Consider the following 21,585-nt stretch of genomic DNA (forward strand, 5'->3'; position numbering starts at 1 on the left):
GTTGTGATGTTTATAGATTTAGCTATGACGCTCTGAATTCAACGTAAGAAATAAAACCACAAAGAGAACTAGTGTTGCGCCGATGCCCTTTTTTGGCCCCGATACCGATACCCGATACCTGGCTGTGCAGTATCGGCCGATACCGATACCATACCAATACCATTACTTTGAAATTTGTGTGTGTGTATATATGAAGAAAAGCATACTACTTGGATGTAAAATAATTGATATCATGGCTTTGTCAATCTGCTACCTTATTAAAGCAGGAAAAAGACTAATACAAAGTGAATCCAGTAGAACTAGTGAGTGTCGGGAGAGAGAAGCCTGCGTTCAAGTGACATACAAACATCAAAATGGTATCTGTGACCTATTTGTTGGTACTTGCCGATACAGATACCACCATTTTAGCGCGATATCGGCGCCCTGGCCGATACTGGTTTCGGTATCGGTGCAACACTAAAGAGAACTGATCAGAGTGGATTGAATCCGTGGTGACCAGTAACTAAGGTTTTCATCTGTAGGTGATTGGTTTGCGACAAACACAGCAGAATATTTATATATATATATATATATATATATATATATATATATATATATATATATATATATATATATATATATATATATATTCAGTGTGAGTGAGACCCTTAAAAATGAAAACAGAGGCAGCAGAAAAGGTGTAAAAAGCAATTTAAAGGGGAACTGATTCAGACATTGCTTTAATATTAGAATAGCCGTTGTGCAGATATAAGCCGACAAACGTTTTAGCAAGTCTTTCTTTTACAATAGTAAAACTCTGTTTGACGACTATTGCTCTCGAACACGCACAGTGGTATGACGCCTCTGGTCCCACTTTTGAGAGGCATGAGCGTAAGCTCACAGCACTAAAGCTTGACGAAAGGATTTAAATGCCGTTTCTCTATTTTGTTATATTTCACTCTACATCCATCGAAGCAGAGAACATTAACAATGGTACCTGTGTATTTTAGAACAGCAGGTTATGGAGCGACAGATTATTGTTCTTTTAGGTATCAACTAAAGCACCTGCAGTTCGGTCTACCTTCAGACTCCACAACCTTAACATTTCTGGCCACAGCATAGACAAGTGGTTGCTTTGAAGGACAAATGGCATATAAGATGTCCCAAACTGATAGGCGGATGCGTAAGGGGCTGGGGGGTCTGGCTACTCCTCCATGCCTTGTCCACTGATTAGTAGTGGCTGCTTCCTTCGGCCCACTGCATTATGCATCAGCATTAAGGCAAATGGAATGAAGCAGAATCCAATTACGGGAGAACAAACAGGTGGGCTCAGTGCAGCTTAGGCAGAGGATTGTTTCAATCACAGTCCAAGCCAAGCTTTATTGCAACTGAAATTTCATGCAGAAAACACATTTGCTGTCTCTTGTAACGGAAAAATCCCACGCCAGACACAAATCGAGGCTTGCGTGTTAAGAATTAAAAATCAAAGATGGGGTTTGCTGCGTTCAGAAAACAGTCACTTAGAGTAGCTTTTAGACTTTTTTATGCATGGCTCAGGAGACATAGTGCCAAGATTGTGCAAGTCATACATTCAGCAAGACAGGATCATCATTGACAATCTAGTCAATTTTCAATATAAAACACCCTGTTCAGATGCCTTACCATGTATCATACGACTAAACTAATATAACTGGTAGCAGAACACCATACATCACATGGAATGAAGATACCGGCTCCGGTTCAGCCCCTAAAAAGCACAAGAGCTTTGATTTTTGCATCTAAAAGCCGTCCAGACATTTTTTCCTGCTCATAAATGAGCATTATTCAAAGGGAAAAAAGCACATGACATTCTTCAGACCATGCATGCACACATTCTTAAACAAATTTGCCAGAGATGATGAGTGAAAAAAGGAAAAGAAGAGGACATCATTTGACAAACATAAAATATCCTAAATCCATATTCATCCACACTTTCATGCTTCTGATTTATAAGGATCAAAGCAGAACTTTTCAATCACTGATTCCAGATCTGAGATTGATAAACTTGCTGTTCTTTTTCAAATAGTCACTTAAACTCTTGTTGATACAGACGGAAAAAAAAGTGACCTATAAAGTGAATCCTTCTACAGAGTTTGTATTTTAATGAAATTATTTCGGGCTTTAAAATGTGGCTGGCAGATTAAATGTATCATCACGGATGTGTGCGGACAGCTATGACAACAACGTAGCTGAGGCTGAATTTTCTACCTTGTTAAGTGACATTAATTTTAAGTCAGCGGCACATGATATATCTAGATGAACAATTCTTTGCCTCCTTAGAAATTGGATCACGTACTTGATACCTCATCCATTTCAGAAACTTGCCGTTACAAGAGAGTGTGTGTGTGCTTTTTTCTTTTCGAGTTCAAATAAACAACACAGAGAAAAAAAAAAGCCTTAAAGAAACACCCCGGGGGCTTATGAGGACAACATCTTCTCTTTTGGTATGAATATTTTCAGCTCTTATCTGTTATACAAAACTTACCCATACAAACCTGTACAAAATGATGGAAAGGGCAGAGGAAAAATACAAAAAATTTAAATGAAATGCGTCTTAATGTGTCCTCCTCAAACAACCTATTGAAACATGTCTGCCAATCTGCTCAGTTCTAATGGAGAAACTGTTTTTGCATTTATTGTCTAAGTTTTTGATCAGCCTTACAGAGAGTTAGATGCTTGTCATGGGAAAATGTAGCATTAACAGCATCATATTAGAATGCCTGTTTTATAACACGAGCCTGATGGTCAGATGGCCCTAATTATGGTGTTCTAATCCTTGTATCCCTTCTTAGGCAATGGAGGGAACCGGTTTAACTGAATACGAAACAATGTTGTGTCCAGTACCACTGCATTCTGGGTAAGCTGATCCTTTCAGCTCACAAAAGAAACAGCCCGCTGGCCTTGTCTTTTATTTACCAGGATTTACTCATGTGGATTACACCGAACAAACCAAGTTAAAATTTAGGTCCAAACCTCTGAGCAAACAGAGGACCGTGTCCAAAAACTCTACAGTAAATACACACAGCGTTTCTTCTCTGGAACTTTATACCATCTTCACCACACATTTCCATTTGTGCAGCCTGTGGACACTTTTTCTTTGCTTTGAGGGAGGAACCGGATTTCAACCGTGACCCAACTTTCAACAAGTTCAAGCTATTGTTTTATAGAGTTACAATATTTTACAGGTGGATTTCGACAAATAAGGAAGATGTTTTTTTTATTTATTTTTATTTACTCAAATTCAAAAGTGAAACTCACTTATAGATTCATCACATACAATTTGATTTTTCACATTATTTCAAGTATTTATTTCAGGTAATTCTGACCATGACGCCTTATAGCCAATGAAAACCAAAATTGCAGTTTCTCAAAAAAAAAATTTTTATGTAAAACTAATAAAAATGTATTTGTATACGTACACATTTTATGTCATGGCCATGTGATGACCATGGCCAACTTTATAGTTTTTAAGATGACAGTCACGGACAACCTCCAGAGGGAGAGTAGGGCACATAATGTCATTACTAAAGAAGCTGGCTTTTCACAGCTTTCTGTATTTAAACATATTAATGAAAAGTTAGGTGGAAGGAAAAAGTGCATAGAAAAAGGAAGAGGCAAATGCTTTGTGAAGCAAAGCCTGTCACGAGTTTGGGGGAAATTCACAGGTTGTGGACTGCAGCTGGGGTCAGTGCTCCAGGAGTATCCACACACAAACATCCACAGGCCGTGTGTTACAACTAATTGTCAGACTGCTAGTAAGTCAGAAAAAAATGCCAGAAGCATCTTACCTTGGCTAAGGAAAAGAAAAACTGGACTGTTGCTCAATGATTTAAAGTCCTCCGAAAGTAACCTTTGAATCTCTTTAGGAATTCAATATCCCAGAATATGGTGGAAGAGGGGAGATGCACAGGATCCAAGTTGCTCAGCCATGTCATCTGCTGATGTTGATTCAATTTGTTTTGTCAAGTCCAAAGTTAGAGCATCCACCAGGATTTGACACCCTAGCACACTGCCAAAGGTATCTATAACTGGTTTAATGACCATCGTGTCACATTGATGGGTCAGCAAATTCACCTGACCTAAACCCCATAGGGAATCTGTGGAGGAAGTTGGGGGACACCGGATCCAGTAATTCTGGGATGAAGAACGCCACAAAAGCAATCTGGGCTTCCTGAAGACATCAGCAGAGCGTCAACCCACAACCGGGTTGACCCAGCCCCCAATCCTCAGAAAAAAAATGCAACAAGCATTTGTATAGCCATATTAAAGACACTATGTTTAATCATGCTCAAATGACCAGAACACATAAAAAAAATCCATTGGTGGCTCAGCCTGGAGCCAGGGAAAGAAAAAGACACTCAGATCGGTCAAACCTCCACAGACAACTTGAAACATCTCTGAAGCAGAGATCATCCAGGTGGATTCACGGACTAAACTCTGATGATCTACCTGTGTGTGTTCTCACTTTATTTAGTTCCTGTGCCAGCTTCTAAATCTAAGTCTGTCTCACAATGTATGCCGCAAAATACAAACACAACGAAGTTTAATTTGATTTGTGTTCAATGAGAAGAGAGTGAGAGCACTTTGGTAGAGGGGCACAGAGTAACAACAACAAAGCACCAGCCTCAATAAAGCTGTTATTAACCGAATAAATAAAAGGTTATTTTATTTGCCCATTATAAACACACCAACGGCAACTCAGCTCCCCGCAGCCCCACCGCCACTGCCGGTTTCCCTGTTCCAGTCTGAATACGTGCTAAAACTGCATCTTTAAAAAGAACTGCACCTGTCTGAATCATATTATCCAATGAAAAGTATTACAGCTCTGTGCATGAGCATATTCAAGAAACTGCGTCTTCCACCAATTGTCCCACCAGCAGCAGCGGTGTGGCCATGACATGCACATCAGTGCATATAGCCGGTTCAGTTATGGCACCATGGGCAGCGCTGTTTGTAGGTGCTGCACGATCAAGAGAGAGAAAGAGTCACTCAATTTAATCTTGTAAATCTTCCCTCTACTGACATAAACGACATGAAGTGAGGAGAGAGATAGAGACATTTTCTGATTTTCTTCTCTGTAATTCTCTCACCTGTTGCCTTTGATTCCTCTCTCTCTCTCTTGGTTCCTCTCCTCCTTTATCACTAACTTTGACCTTAGATGTCTCACCTGCATGACAGTTTCCCTGATTTCAGCCAATTGAGCATATTTGTGAGAATGAATGAAATAGAAGCAACAAGCTAGGCGCGCATATACAGCACAATGCATAGAAGAAAACTATCTCTATATTTAATCTTCAAAAGAAGCGTAGAAGAAGACTTCTTCTCTAAATACATACATTATCGTGTGAATACATTATTGATTAAATTTACAGTTTTTGATTTTAATTTTTTTACAAAGGAAATGTTTATTTACACGTCTTTATGGTGTGGGGAAAAACACTGTCAGACCGCTATTACATTTCTCATCTCACGCACCCCCTAGCGGCAGCTCGCGCACCACATTTTGGGAATCCCTGCAATAATTCATATAAAAAGAGCTTTGATCAAGTATTAGAGAGCCCACACTACAATTAAGGCTGACATTTCTGTATGAAAATTATTTTCATAAGCCAGAATCATCCAAAGTAACAGAAATAATTAGTTCAACTATGTCACAGTTTACATAAGTACTGTATAATTGGGATTATAATAATGTATTGATCTACTAAATTAAAACAACTTTCAAAAAACACTAACATTGATCTAAGTAAAAAGAGATTGTATATCCTACATGTTTATAAAACTGTAGACCTTTTGCTCTATCCTTGTATTTTACAATCTCTGATAGAAAAGAAGAACCAACTAATTTCTTCTGTCTTACAATAGGGTGAAAAGGTCACAGGCAGTGAGAAAGACAGTGATTACAGCCGAGCTGAGAAGGGGAACAGAGCTGCATTTGATAATGGCTTATTATACAATAATTGCACTGCTTTCCTCACACTATTATACTGTACATAAGAGCAGCAGTGTGGAGATAGCGTTTCTTAATTTTTGCTTTCATGCCACAGTTGTTCCAGTATCATAATTTTCTCAAAGACTGCATAATGGGACTGTTAGAAATGTCTCTTTGTCTTGCCGTTCTTAAGTTAAAAAGCAAGTGATTGAAAGCCTGAGGACTTTTGAAGTCATCATCCCACTCTTATCCATACACTCAAATTACAGTAAATGTGCTCCTTTGTTAATAATTATGTGGGATGGCTTGGCTTTTTTAGGTAAATAAAGCTTTATTGCTCATTTGAGCGTTTCAAAAAGTACGACTAAATATCCACTCAAGAAATGAGAAAAACTATGCTCCCGCAGAAAAAAAATAATAGGAAAAAAGTCTAACATATTAAACGTTAGTGACTAAAAAATAAAGCTTATGCAAATCTTTAATGGTAAAATTAAATCTTCAGAATCAACAGTTACTTAAAGAGCTGTGAGCTTGACCCAATCATGGAATTGAAACATCCTCACCTCAGCTTTGTGGTAATATGTCTGCAATGATTTTTTTTACATTTTTGCTAAAGTAAAAGATGAGTTGTTAGAGTAGAAATCATATCAAGGTTAGAGGAACCTTGGCCTCAACAGATCTGAGCCACAAGGTGTCAGTATTATTTATAGCTCCTTTATATATATTAACAACTATATATTAACAACTAATATATAGTTGTTAATATATTAACACAATATGCATAAACACTGATGAAAATTGTTGTGATATTAAGGTGTAAGAAAGAGGAATAACACCACATAATTATTTCACAGTTATTTTGTTAAAGTTTCAGTGATGGCAATTTGGTCTGACACTGTGGCATGTGGGCTCCATGGTGGTTCAGTTCTGTTGCCTCGGTGGGTAGCTGTCCATATTCAGCCCTCTGAAGTCAATGCTTTGTAGAGCTGTCATTTCCTGCAATTATAGCAGCAAGTCTTTTGGAGTATGTCTCCAGCAGCTTTGTACACTATTTTAGCTCTGGCTATATACTTAAAGTAGCTGTCCTGTAAAAAATTTACCTAGACTGCAGTCCCACGTCTTTAGTATCCTCTAACAGGTTATTTTTCAGTATTGCTCTGTATTTCGCTCCATCCATCCATCTTCCCTTTAACTCTGATGAACTTCTCTGCCTCTGCTGAAGAAAATAATCCCCAAAGCACGATGCTGCTACCGTGATTTTCCATGGTGGGTATGTTTAGTTTTCTGACACATGTAGCGGTTTTGAATGCACAATGCACAATCCTCTTTTTGTAGGCCAAATGTTCAGATTTGGTCTGTTCTGACCAGAAAGTCTTCCTACACAATTTTGCTGTTCTATCTTATTGCCTTTCTTCCCTAAAGACCATATTTGTGGAATTCACAACTTTAAAAACATTTGTTTCCACTTAAGTTGTGGAACTCTGCAGGTCCTCCAGAGTTAAATACTACTACTACTGAATTAACTACTAAAGGCGGTTTGGGGCACTAATCTTATTAAGAGGTATCAGAGTAAAGGGGCTGAATATAAACGCATGACAAACTTTTCAGACATGTCTTGGTAAAGGGGTTTGAAAACCATATTTCCCTTTTGTTTTCCCATCACAAGGATGTGCTACTTTGAGTGTATCTAGTACATAAAATCCCCCAAAATGAATAGAAGTATGTGGTTATAATGAGGCAAAATGGGAAAAAGTTAAAAGGGGCAAAGTTATGTGAAGTTTTAAAGCAAAATAGCCAAGGAGGATCCAGCTTTGGAAATCTGTAGTCACGATTCTTTCTCAGAAACCCATGATGGCCTCTGATGGGAACGCCATGCTGTTTTGTAAAAGCGCTGGGTATTGTGGAAACAATTCCTCAATCAATAACATTTGAGAGCTTTCGAAAGTCCCTGATAGTCACTTTGTCGCTGTTGATTCACAATTAACAGTCGCCTGCTGCTTTCCACGCAAACTGTACGAAACCAGTTTAGACTTTTAGAGCTCCTGTTTGATGCCTGTGGATTTTTCTCCACCTTCACAAGCTCTGTTTTATGCACAAATTAAGACTTAAGATATTCAAATTACTCTTTGTGTTGGTTTAACCTACCCATTACTTTATTGCCATAGTTTCCCAGTATATCGAATGTTATCAGCAAGGCTGGATTTCTAACCGTAAAAGGCAACAATCCAGATTTATTATTAAAAATGCCCTGCCTTCATACTCTTCAAATCTATGCTTCAGCTTGACGTCAAACTGTGTTGAGTTCAGTTATATTTATAGTTTTTACAGTAAAAGAAAAAAAAAAGGCTTCCAAAAATTCAAAGAGAGATGGGATGAATACACAGGACAAGTAATGGTGTAGTAACCATGGGCGACAAGGGTGATGGAGAGTCTATCCATCTATTAGGAATACAACAAGGCTTTCCAGGCAGCGCACACATGTGTACTCACTATGTCTCTGCTTATGTACGTACAATAAAAAGGAGTCCATGTGTGCCCATCTCAGTGTGTCCGTGTAGTCAGATCATCTCTGAGTGCTGATGACAGGGTAGATTTTTCATCTGAACGGATGAAAGGCCTGAGTTATGATGGTGTCCATATGCAGGTTCCCTCGGACCGCAAATGGAGCAGCTCAGACTCTTTATCATTATTAGCAAGCCTCCCAGACCTCCAACAAAACACAGGGCTGCATACACCACCACCCCCCCTTGCCTCTATTTCATTTGTCCATTAATGCCATTTTCCTTCTGCTGCTCCCTGCTCCATCCGCTACCTCTTTCTTCCCTCGAGAGCTGCTTCAAGGGGCAGAGAACATTTTAGAATTTATGAACAACAACAGCCCTGGTCTCTGTTTTGACGAATACATTCGAGTTTTCTTGCAAAAGCTGAATACGAGCTTATGAAAAAGGTATTAAGATGAGGGCTTCCTTGAGCATTTGTTCAACAACAGGCATGAACTGGTTTGCGGCAACAACACATTCCAAGATTGATAAAAGGTTGCAGTTTCACAACGTGACAAATTTTACACCATACCTTTCTTATGGTTTAAAATCATTTTAATAAGATGGCAGAAAAAGCCTAGAGTGACCTGAGAGTAAGTTTCATGTGGCCCATGGACACATCCAAATGAATCAATATGGAACTTTATATTTTAAAAACTACCATTTCAGGAATATTGCAAATAGCACTGGAAAAAAAGGGAACTGGAGCCATTAATGAATTCAATGATATGAGAACCTCATTACAACAATCTGTGTACTGCATGCGTGTTTCTTTCACTGCAAGTAAGGAATACAAAAACACGGATCCAACACCAAAAAAAAAAGGTTATTTTAAAGTTTGCAGGTCTGACATTTTACTTAATTTTGTCCTTGAGTTCTGTCAGCTGTGAAATCCTTAGCTTCATCAGCTTCTACTTTAGCATCTTTATCACCCTGAACAAACTCAGCCCTGCTCTGACTACATTTAGTATATACATTTCCTTTTTTCCTGACACAGTAATGTGCACTGTCACAAGCATCATATTCATTAACTTAGATATAAACTCCAGTTTATATATATATATAAACTCCAGTTTATATATATATATATATATATATATATATATATATATATATATATATATATATATATATATATATATATATATATATATATATATATATATATATAACTTTATAACTTTTGTCATGTACCGGACATCGGGCTTACAAAATAGACATTTTACTTTATTGTAAATTACAGTCTGATAAACAAAATATGTTTGTGCCCAGATAAACTTTTTCAGCTGTTAAAGAATTTCTTTAGAACAGTATATTACTAGTATTGGAAAGAAAATGGGTAAATTGGAACCAGCAATGCATGATGTCTACTTTATTGGATGCTACCAATATTTTTTTTTTAATTATGGGATCTCATACTATATGAATATTAGCAAGATATTTCCAAGGTGTTCCACATTTCTGACTATCATGCCAAGCACAGCAAACAGGCTTAAATTGGAGGCAACAGGACTTTTGCTCAGTTTTTCTGAAAACATTTCAACACCTATCCAGGAGTCTTGTGAATTATGATGAATTCAAACAAATACTTGGTCACCTGAATCATAATGAGACTGCTGGCGCAATCTCTCTGGAATGTGTTGGAGGACCGAGCTGTAAACACCGGGGAGTTGAAAGTACAAACCTAACCCTCTGTTCAGTGTTGGCTTTTCTCTGTTGAAAAATTTTTTTTTTCCACCCCTCTTTCAAACCATGTGTTCTCTCTGTCCAACATATGGACGTCATTGTCTTTAATCGTGTCCTTTTTTCTTGAGGTGAAAGTGGACTGTTGAATCTTGCCCCAAATCTCACCAAGGAATAGCCTCTAACGACCCAGGACAGTGACGCGTGGGTCAGCATAGCTCCAACTGCACGTTGCTCAAATACGAGCCTCCAGAATTAACAAGGATTCCTGGAGAGGTGGCAAAAAGCTTGCAGAAAAACCAAGTAAAACACTGGTTGCTTCCAATTTAATCATGTTTGCTGTTGCGATGACCCGGATAACTGAGAATTTGCACAGGTATATCAAGAAGTTTTTTTTTTTCTGGACTTTATTTAGGGAGAAAACTGCATGCTCACCATCTTACCATATAAGATAAATAATTACGCAATTGTTATTAGGTTGTTATACTCTTAGTGCTGAACAATGATGCACAGAAGGCCTTTAGTGTAACAGTATAAGATATATTGTAATAGTATAATGTACTCCACAAGGAGCCTGTTTATTTGAAAACTACTACAAAATATATTTAATCAATGTAAAAAAAGTGTCAAATGTAACTTTAATCTAACTAACAATGATTGAATTTTATAAATATAAAAGCAATTATATGCTGCTTTTTTGTCTTAAATAAAAACAATTAATTAATGTTATACATTTTATTTTTAAGTTTTAATTTAAATACCATGAAACTGTGATATTTTTACTCAAGGTTACCGTACCATCAGAATCCTCGACGTGGATATCGGCCCACAGTCATCCCCGGAGTGATTTAAACCTCACTGAATGTTTTTTTCCTCCATTTTCATAATCTAAGGTGGGCAGATTCATCACCGCCCTCTGGGTTTTGATGAGCGTTTAGAAGGAGATCATTTGGTATCGGCCTCAGACTATCCCTGGGACTTCATGGGTACACAGGGGTGTTATTGATTGTTCCAGAAGCACCTCCTGTCCATGCGGGCAGGTGAATCAGTCAGTGAGAAAACATGCTTTCAGCTGGCAATCTGCCACTGGAGGATCACAGCAAGTCGTTTCCTGCTTTCCACAAATCTTATATGCCTAAAGACGCCATAACTCCTCTCACTCATCTCTCGCAGTGAGCTGCCACTGATATTGGATTTCTGCCCTTTTCAGATTAAAATCGCTCAAATACAATCTTGTGGATTCTGGCCGTATTAGAAAAATGTGCGCCCGTCAGCATTCTGCGAGGCGGATTTCACTTAAACCGAGAATGCACTGTGAACTCTGACCCAAGTTCTCACACTGTCCCATCTGTCTCCGATACAGACCGACACTTCAGAGCTGTAACTCACCCACAGCTAATGCTGCGTTTTGCTGAATTGCTTGCATGTGGAACCAGCGTTAGATTACTCTTGTCTGTGGATCTCCCTAATTCTGTCAAATATTACCGCCTTATTGTACTTTTCTGTTTAGTCTCTCCCTTTTGTATTGACCTAATGGGAAAACTGTGTTGTCTACAAGAAATCCAGGCTTCTATCCAATTCTGTCTAACTTATTGTCTCCAATTAGCTGCCTCAGGCAGAGACGAGAAGCTGACATGAACAAAAAAATGAAGAATTATGACCTCAATTTGTGTGAATTCCCTGTGTCCTGCACTCCTTGATTAAACTGTTTCTGTGGTCGCAGCAGATAACAGCAAAACCCCGTCCTTTTCTTCCTAATTCAGTCTAAGATGCAACAAATAAACCCTCGACCCATAATATAGTCGTAGGGCAAAAACACCATTAGTGGGCATTTTCACCGCAGGAATATGTTTTGACATCTTAATTTTCATCAACAAACAAAAAAGCTAATCAGTCATGTCAGGGAGGGCAGAGTTGTTTTCCCCCCGTCCTCAGACCCCCCAGTCATTTGGCTCCAGAAAGTTAATATAGACGAAAAAAAGATTAATGTTCTGATGGTGAACATCGCCAGTGGTTTTGAATAAAGGCTCTACTGCTCTGTAATTACACACGCCTTACGCTAGCTGATAAGAAATCTGAGTGTGAATGCATTTTCTATTTTTAGCAAGTGCAGCGCAATTGACTGATTGTAGTAACATTGATAAGATATTTTTTAATCAACATATGAATTTAATTCCATCATAAGAAATAAGGGTCAGTCCACACACACACACACACACATATATATACATACATATATATATATATATACATATATATATATATATATATATATATATATATATATATATATATATATATATATATATATATATATATATGTATGTACAGTATATGTACAGTTAGAAACACATGATTGCACCCTCTGATATTGATTCAGATTAAATGTTTCCAGTTTAACAGAGCTACAAAATTATATCTGTTTGCTAAATGTAACAACAATAAGAATAACAATAGCGATCATTTTTAATAAAGTTTGTTCCTTCAAATAAGTGTTGCACCCAAATTCAAAAGTGTTCATTCTATAAGAATATTATGACCTTAAACAACTTGGGAAAGCCCTGATGTTGATGTCAACATTTTGAGAACAGCTGAGGGGTTTATCCTTAAATTAAGGAGTTTATGCATGTGGGCTGAAAGGCCATCGGAGAAGAAGAAGTCATTACTTGAAAGGCAAAAAAAAGAAAAACTTGATTAAAGTTTGCAAATGCAATCAGACTCACACACTTAAGTGTTTGGAGACATTTTCTGTCGTCTCATGAAAATGGAGTTTAGGTGTTGATTCATATTGATCATCATTACAAAAAATATTATGTGGAAAAATTAATCTCAAGACATCATCCAGCTTGGGACAACCTTGGACATAGTCTGAAGGTTTGAGCAAGAAAACCTTACAGGTCCGTCCTCCTTGCTCTCTGCTGTGCTACAGCTTGGTAAACATCTTGTTTCTGCTGGCGGCAGCAAGGTGGTGCAGTTTCTAGCGCTGTTGCCTCACAGAAAATAGGTCCTACTGTAGGTTTAAATCTCGGCCTGGGCTATTTCAGCATGAGTTCACATGTTCTCCGCTTGCATACCCGGGTTCTCTCCAGGCAATGCAGGTTTATTTATAAAGGGCTTTTCAGTAACAAGACGATTCAAAGTGCTGAATCGTCCAGTCCAAAAATGTGATTGTTTATTTGTTTTTTCCAAATTGTCCTTCAGTGTGAGCATGTTTGTGTGCCCTGAGCGTCTCTGTGTCGCCCTGTGAGGGACTGCCAGCCTGTCCAGAGGGTACCCTGACTCTCGCCCAATGACCGCTGGAGATAGGTCTGCTGATGGAAAACACTCATGAACCACAAGCGTAGGCCTAACGATCATGGTGGGGGACGATGAAGACAAAACCTGCAGATGAATTGGCAGCTCTAGTAATCTCATAGTCATTTCTTCCCAATTTTCCTCCTTCAGCTTTACATTTTGCCCCCTAAAGTGATTGTCTAATCCGTCTTCCCATGAAGAACCAAGCCGGAGAAAAAGGCAGGTGGAATATCGCATGTCAGATGACTTCATGGTGGATGACTTTAATATCCCCAACAGTAGCCAGCGAGGCTATACACTAGAATCATTCAATAGCCAATGAAGCCCCAGGCCAATAAACCAATATGGCGCACTATAGCAAAATGGATGCGATCCTTGGAAATGCTGTTGGTCGCAGTGTAATTTAATCCAGCCCTTAGGACAAGCATCTCTCAACAGAAATGGGGGGAAAAAAATGTTGGAGACGCTAACCCCCATCCATGCTCCCAAGTTACGAGACTTTCATTTCTCCCCCATCTCATTTAGGTGGACTTCAAATTGGCTGTAAAAGCCAAAGAAAATCTGGTTACTGTTTAACAGACAACCGGTGCAAACACGAGGCTGTTAAAAAGGACTGGGGGGAAGGATACAGACTGGTTTGCAGGCACACATGGGAGAGACAACACCGCGAGGGCTGTGGGATTTGATGTACTTAGCACACCTCATCTCGCAACTATGAATTACAGCGGTGTATGGTCAAAGAGCAAAACATGAAATAAATACAGCGAAGAACTCTTGGCTGGCTGTCAGGTTAACTGCTTCATAAAAAAAGGTGCCAATTCATAAAGCAGATCAGACGGAAAGAAGAGTTTGGCTCAGCTTCCGACAATAAGGAGCAGACAAGCATATTGAGCTACAGTGGTTTGCGAAAGTATTCACACCCCCTACATTTTGTCAAATTGTAGTCACAAATGTCAATGTATTAGACTGGGATTTCACATGATAGACAAAAGAAAATTGTGCAATGCTGTGAAGTGGAAGGAACATTTTTCAGAAATCTGTTAGAGACCATTAATGAACAACCAGGATCAAGAAGACCAAGGAACATATACAGGTGATGGGAAAACTTTATTAACTTCAAAGCAGGGTTAGCTTTTAAAACAATATCCTAAGCTGTGACCATCTGACAGAGCACCGTTTCACCCATCATCTTAAAGATGGAAAGAACATGGCGCGAATGGAAACCTACCAACCACCTAAAATGATAAGCAAACATTCGCAGCTCCAGTAGGAAAGAGTTGTCCGTAGAAAAAAAACATTAGATCTAAATTCAACAAATCTAGCCCTCTATGACGAGTGGCAAGAAGAAAGCAATATGAAGTCTTAATTTCAGTTTCCGACAAACCATGTTGGGGACATAAACTAGTGAAGAAGGTCCTTTGGACGAAAGAGGCAACATTTCACCTTTTAGATCTACGTGCGAAACACCATGTGTGGAGGAAAACTAACACTGCATATCACCCTGAACATGCAATTCAAACAGTAAAACGTGGTGCTGGCAGCATCATATGTTGAGGTGAATTCTTTCAACAGGGAAAGGAAGGTGGTCACAGCTGATGGAAAGATGGATGACAGTACAAGGCAATCCCAGAGCAGAATCTATTAGAAGCTGCACTACTTTCCAGTTGGACAACAACCCTAAACATATGGCCAGAGCTGCAAGGAAGTGCTTTGGATCAAATCCCAATTGTGTGCTAGAATGATTCCATCAAAGTCCAGACTTAAGTCCAATTGAGAACTGTTGCAAAAATTTGAAAAATGATGTTCAAGGATGCTGTCCATCCAATTCAACTGAACCTGAGCAACTGCACAAAGAAGAGTGGTCAAAAACTTCAATCTCCAGATGTGCAAAGCTGGAGGAGGCATAACCCGAATGACCTGCAGCTCCAATCGGACCGCAAGATGGTTCCACAAAGTATTGACTCCAGAAGTTAAACACCTGCCACACTTTTCAGAGTTTAATTTCTAAATACAACTGAAAAACATTCCATTTCAAAAGTACGTGCTACTTTGTGATCACATATAAATCCCAATGGAATGCTTTAAATTTTGTGGCTGTAAAGTTTCAAGGGGTGTGAATACTTTTACACGTCACTGTACCACAGACTAATCTTTGCTGACACAAAGATAGAAGCAAAAAAAAAGCTCTTCTTTCGCCGCTGTGTCACTTCCACTGAATCAAAAATTACACCTAGTTTGCAATGATCATAGCTCCACGTGACAAATGTGCTTTAAAGGAACAGCAGCCGACATATCACCTGACAGCGGCTCCTCTGACACCCATGTGGGTGTAGCATGCGGTGGGAAGAAAACGGCTCCACTCCATTCTACTCTATTACCCAGCTTTGATAAAACCTAATTTCCCAGGGGCTTCAACTTTAGATGAACTCCGTTTGGCTCAGTTCCACCGGCAAAGAAGCAGATAACGTAACATACATCACGAGCCGAACAGGAGGCAAAACGCGAACGCAGAGGACGGACGGGCGGACCCTCCTTTTTGAGAAATGCGGTGTTGTGCAGCTGGGGGAAAGTGAGCTGTAACTTTCAAACTGTCTCAGTTTTTTAGACTCCCCTATGAATTCCACTTCCATTTTAGGAAAAAGAGGTTTCTGTGAGCAACAGGAGTGGTGTGAAAAAAAGCTTGGCTGAAGTATCTGCAAGGATCACCGCCACGCCACTTTCAATGATCTGCATGGAGCACACAGAAAGAGCGGTTGAGGAATAGTATGGCTTTCGCTCTAGGAGATTAGTGGAGAAACATTAGGTCAGGGAAGAGCGGTCTGACTTTCTCAGCCAGGTCAAGTTATATTATGTTGCTTCATATTCCTTGCTAATGTAAATTTTAGAGTTTCTTTTCTACATCCCAATAGTTCCACTTTTCTGTGTTACTGCTGTCCAGTTGGCTGATAAATAAAACTAAATCAGTCAACTGAAAAGGCAGCATGGGTGTTCATGCATCCCTGGAAGGTAGAGAAGCTTTGGTCCATTTTAGTGAAAAATTGAAGGATTCAAATTTAGGTCGAAGATGGAGTTTTGCTTTATGCTTTACGTAAGGTCTTGCCACAGTATTTGTAAAGACATTTTTGTCTTGCTTGGTTTATTGTTTCATTAAGTCACCTTGTTTTGAACTTAATAACATTTCTCCATTCTTGGCGCTTCACGTTTCTTCCTCAACTATTGTTCTCCAACAAAATCTCAACGGAGGCCACATTTTTCTGATTTTTATTTGTAAAGAAAATAAAATAAAAACTACAAGGCATGTATTCTTGCCCTTCCGATCAATGTTTCTGCACTACTTTGTGTTTTGCTCGATCAAAACATATCAATTATACATTGAAGTTTTGTGGCGGCAATGTGACAAAATGGGGAAAAAAAAAAGGAATCAAGGGTTATGTTTCCTTTTCCAAGGTTCTGTATGGAAGGAGGCCAGGTACTCACAGATGTAATAATATTCTCTGCCGGGTCGGAACTCGAAGCCCAAAGAAAAGGGAGTGAAGAGCTGGAACTTCTCTGAAAACTTTAACGGCCCGTTCGGGGAGCGCGGCCTGTTGCACTCCCAGCGCTTGAAGCCCTTGGCGGTGTGGTCGCACGTGCTGTAGCCGTCGTAGTTGACCATGTAGAGGACGTAGCGCTCTGTCCGCTCGTCAGGAACAGAGTCCTCATAATGAGGACAGTAGACATCCAGGTAGTCATTTATGCACACGTCGATGTGATAATCATTACGATGGAACCTTGACAGGGAGGAGAAGGAAACAAAGGGTTACCATTTTTATACACGCTTTGAAAGTCACCTGAACGTTTCAACACTTTGCTTGAATTTAGAATCCACTCAAAACATGTCCTCTACATCCCGTTCCACTTGAGGAATTTATAACCATCTGCACTCTCAACTTCTCGCTCTGACAGATTTAGATGGGTTGGTTTATCTATAAATCTTCTCCTGCAACACATATTTACTCACACACATGCGACTACATCCCATCCGAATCATAGCAAAGTGGAGGGTTCGTCTCAGAGAAAATATGTTAGACAGAAGAAAAAAAAAAAAAACATTTTTTAGCTCTCTCTCAAGAAAATGAAAACATTTACTCGAGGATATTACTGCAAAAAAAAAAAAAAAAAAAAGTGGGTGTAAAATAGAACTGGTCAGAAGGATACAGGATTGCAAGACCGTAAATGTCACGATAGGAAAAATACGGAGCCCAGCTGTCTCGGAGGGCTGTGCAGTGAAGCATCTTTACAGCAGCAATGATCTAGAACAGGCTGCGCAGGGTCAGAGGGTTGCCGTATGTACAGGGAGTTTCATCAAAAGGCCACACACTGTCACCGTCAGCACACAGCCACACACAAACTACTTCTTCTCCGTCGCTCGTCAAAGAAACATCTCATCTACGGATATAGACCGGATTAGAGCTGTTTCTGTGTTGTTAGCATTCCCGATTATCATTTATTGAGCATGAGGGTTTACCACGTAAAAACGTTAAACACCTGCTAAGCTGTTAGGAAAATCCTCAGCGCACCATGCCTGTTAACTACATGGTTGCCAAACATACAGACGCATGTCATTTATAATGAAAGAGGCCATTTATGTGTTCATTTATGTGTTTCACCATTTGAATTTAATAGGCAATATCATCTAACTTTTCCATGATATACTAATATATATCGGGGGACATGAAAATGATGTTGTTAGACAACAAGGTTACAAGAATTTCAAGAAACGGTTTCACTGAACTCTGCAATTGCTCTAATGATATGCAGTGCAAGCAAGGGAGATAAATAATTTCCTCCTAAAAACTCCGGAGCTTCAGGATTTACATACTGCAGCAGCCTTGTGACCCTTTCTTCTCTTGATGTAATCGTTTTTGTTGCACGGGTTTCTACACGGCTTAATAAATCTTGAAAACCCTCTGCAGAAGAGACCACTGTGGGGGCTATTATAAAGAAGAAGGACAAACTATTAAAGGTATTTTATGAGTTTTGTTAACTGGTTCAAACATCATCAGATGCTGGGTGAAAAGTATACTCAGCAGATATACAAAGGCAATTTCTTCACGTGTGTCTCATACTTTTTTTTCTTCATTCTGCTTATTTACTTTTTGTCGCTTCAGTGAAATGTCGACCTTCTGACACTAAATGCTTATCCTCGCCATACAATATTTTTCATTTTGTCTAAAAAACACTCGAGTAGTTTCCACAGGGTTCCCGCACACTTTGGAAAAATCTACAACAGTGTGGGATCGTATTTCAATATTTCCCAACTCTGTATGTACAGTATATATGTATGGAAAAGTCTCCTTCCTTCCTTCCTTCCTTCCTTCCTTCCTTCCTTCCTTCCTTCCTTCCTTCCTTCCTTCCTAATAATCTAAAAGGTACCTGCTATAAATTTAAAGTAAACTTTTGTAGTTTGTATTCTTAAAAGAATGAAAACCTGGAGTCTGGACAGCTAATTTATGTTTACATACTAAAATTTGTGGGAAGCCTGGGCTTCTGATCAAATGGCTGAGCATCCTACTCAAGACAGTAGTGCAGCTACAGCACTATGACACGTTATAAATAAACAAATGTTCAGAAATGTTTATAATCTGTACCTAATTTGCTTAATTAAAATGTAGATTTTCTACATATGAACATTTATATCCCAAAGTCAAGAAGATCAACTTTCCTAAATTTAATCTGCTTTGAAGCTGACTATTCAGAGAAAGCGGCATTTTTACAAAAATATCATTAAACTTTATTTTTAGCTTTGGAAACAGCTACAGCTGAAAACCAACAACAGTAACCCTGAAGCGTAATTGCTGTTAAGCACTTTGAGGAGAAATGCATGTGAATTAATATTGCCTTTATTGTTTTTGTCCTGGAATACAACGAGGATACCCTAATTCTGGAAAAAGCTAATTTAAAGCTTTTATCGGTCGCTGGATGAGGTGAAAAAATATAAAAATGATTCATTACATCTCTAAAAAGAAAACAATATCCAAAAACCCAGATTAAGCGGGGCTCATTCTTTTTAAACTGGTATAAATCGTGGGTGCAGAAATAATGATAGGATAACAAAGATTTGAATCAAAGATTCTTTATTGTCACCGCGCGTTACCGTGGTGAAATTTCTTTTTGGACACTCCGGCTAAGAGTACACATAACAGACAACAGACAATGAATAACATTATAGTTATGTCATTAAAAGTTACAGTTTTTCACATTATAACATGCAAGAGATCAAAAAAGATTTAGACGCCAGCAGCAGCCGCCTGAGCTCTTGATACAAGGATGGATGGAGGACCCTACCACCTGAACATGTTGCAGAAATTGAGTTTTTTTTTAGCTTCTATTAAATATAGGTTTAGTTTCTTGTTTTTAGCTGGCAGTAATGGTGCCCAGTCTGGTCTTCTGCTGCTGTGGTCCATCTGCATCTAAATTCAACATGCTGTGCGTCGTGAAATGATATTCTGCAAACCTTGGTTGTAACGAGCAGTTACTTGATTTACTGTTCCCTTTCTATTATCTAAAATCAGTCTGACGACTCTCCTCGGCAACAAGGAATTCCAATCTGTATTGAAGAATGATTCAAAAAGTTTTACCTATTCAATCGTCGACTTAATGAGTCTACAAAAATGCACGTCTGTATGCAGGCTGCAGATCACTGGGAGCATTGTGAAGTGCGGGCATAGTGAATCTGACACGACCCAGATCCACTTGTTCTGAAGCTCAAATAGCAATTTGAGCGGAATATGGTTTTGCCGCGCTCGCTTGTCACTTCATCTGAATGTTTGTATAATGGAATGTGTAATGCAACAATCAAGCTACAAATTGAGCCAGGCCATCTTTCCTTATTGTCATCATGCGAGTTCCTTGGGCCCTGCTCTGTATATTAATGCGCATCTGTGTATATGTGAGCATGAGCCAGGTTGAAAAGCAGTTTTTTTTTTTTTCCATTCTGTTTACCCGTGTAGGGTAAATACCAGGGTAAGGGTGTTTACAGCTGAGGCAGGGAGGAACTCATCTGTAACATTTCATTTAAAACATGTCTGCGGAGGTCCAAGAAGAGTCATGCATCTCTCTTACTGCTTCAAAATGTCACTGACTTGATGGCTGCATCCTCCCATCCGCTTGGCCCAGCTTCTCTGTTACAGCGCACGCTGTGTATGTGCGAACAAGAGACAGCATGAGAATTACAGCAAGTATGCATGTGTGGATGTTGGTGCGTTTGTGTGATGTTTTAGCTGCCCTTCGCGCCGTGCCTCAGCAGTCAGAATAGTGGCTGGTGGCCCTGACTGCAAATGAGCCGCAGGATGTTTGGGTGAGTGAGCTCATAAAAAGGGAAAGGACAGGCATTTGTAACATGCCTCACAAACACACACACAAACAGTGACACCTATGCGGCAAACACACACCCGGCTCACACCTGACGGGCATTCACAAGCGCGTATCCGTATTGTGTTATCAGTTGAATGAGCTGCCTGAAAAAGTTAAATAAAATTGGCAAAAGGAGCAGCAGTGAGATTGCCAAAAGCTGCTAATGGCACAAAGTGAGAAAGAGAGTGAGAGAGTGGCAAAGTGACATGAGGGCGGGGAGAAGAGAAAGCACCTGGCTCCGAAAGACAAGGCGGGACACAAAGAAGCAGACGGCGACACTGCTGATTTCACTGCCAGGCTCTCTGTGAATATCTGGGGAGGGTTCATCCAAGCGTACATTCATCATTTCAGAAGATTCCGCTAATACTGCAAACGCATGACCTGAAAGTGTGAGCAGCCACGTCCATTTAGAGAAAACCTTGTATGTTTTGGACTTTTTTATTGTTCCCATAACGACACCGTTTTCATGGGCGTTACGCGGCTGTTTCAGATGCTGCTGATGTCTCATCTGTGTTCTGTGCGTGTGTGCACAGAATGGGTGAGCCTATGTGTACAAATAGTTGTGTTTGTGTTGAGCAGGTGTAGGTGAGCTATTTTGTCACCTGAAGGTGTGCAGTTGTTAAGAGCGGCGAGAACGGTAGAAGGCTTGTAACATGCAGCACCCGAGAGCAGTAAAGGACAGGTGGACCTGGCTCCAGAAGCCCACAGCAACCCAAGGCAGAC

General features: G+C 39.5%; 1 protein-coding gene across 1 annotated transcript in view; it reads right to left on the reverse strand.

The window, feature by feature from the left end:
• The window catches only part of efna5b (ephrin-A5b), a 138,707-nt gene that overhangs the window by 15,889 nt on the left and 101,233 nt on the right, over positions 1–21,585 (reverse strand). Inside the window, exon 2 of the mRNA XM_012869957.3 lies at positions 16,945–17,237. Coding sequence (XP_012725411.2) covers positions 16,945–17,237 — 293 coding nt within the window. The remainder of the gene's footprint in view (positions 1–16,944; positions 17,238–21,585) is intronic.

The sequence above is a fragment of the Fundulus heteroclitus genome, chromosome 12 (genome assembly GCF_011125445.2).
Source record: "Fundulus heteroclitus isolate FHET01 chromosome 12, MU-UCD_Fhet_4.1, whole genome shotgun sequence".
Lineage (NCBI taxonomy): Eukaryota > Metazoa > Chordata > Actinopteri > Cyprinodontiformes > Fundulidae > Fundulus > Fundulus heteroclitus.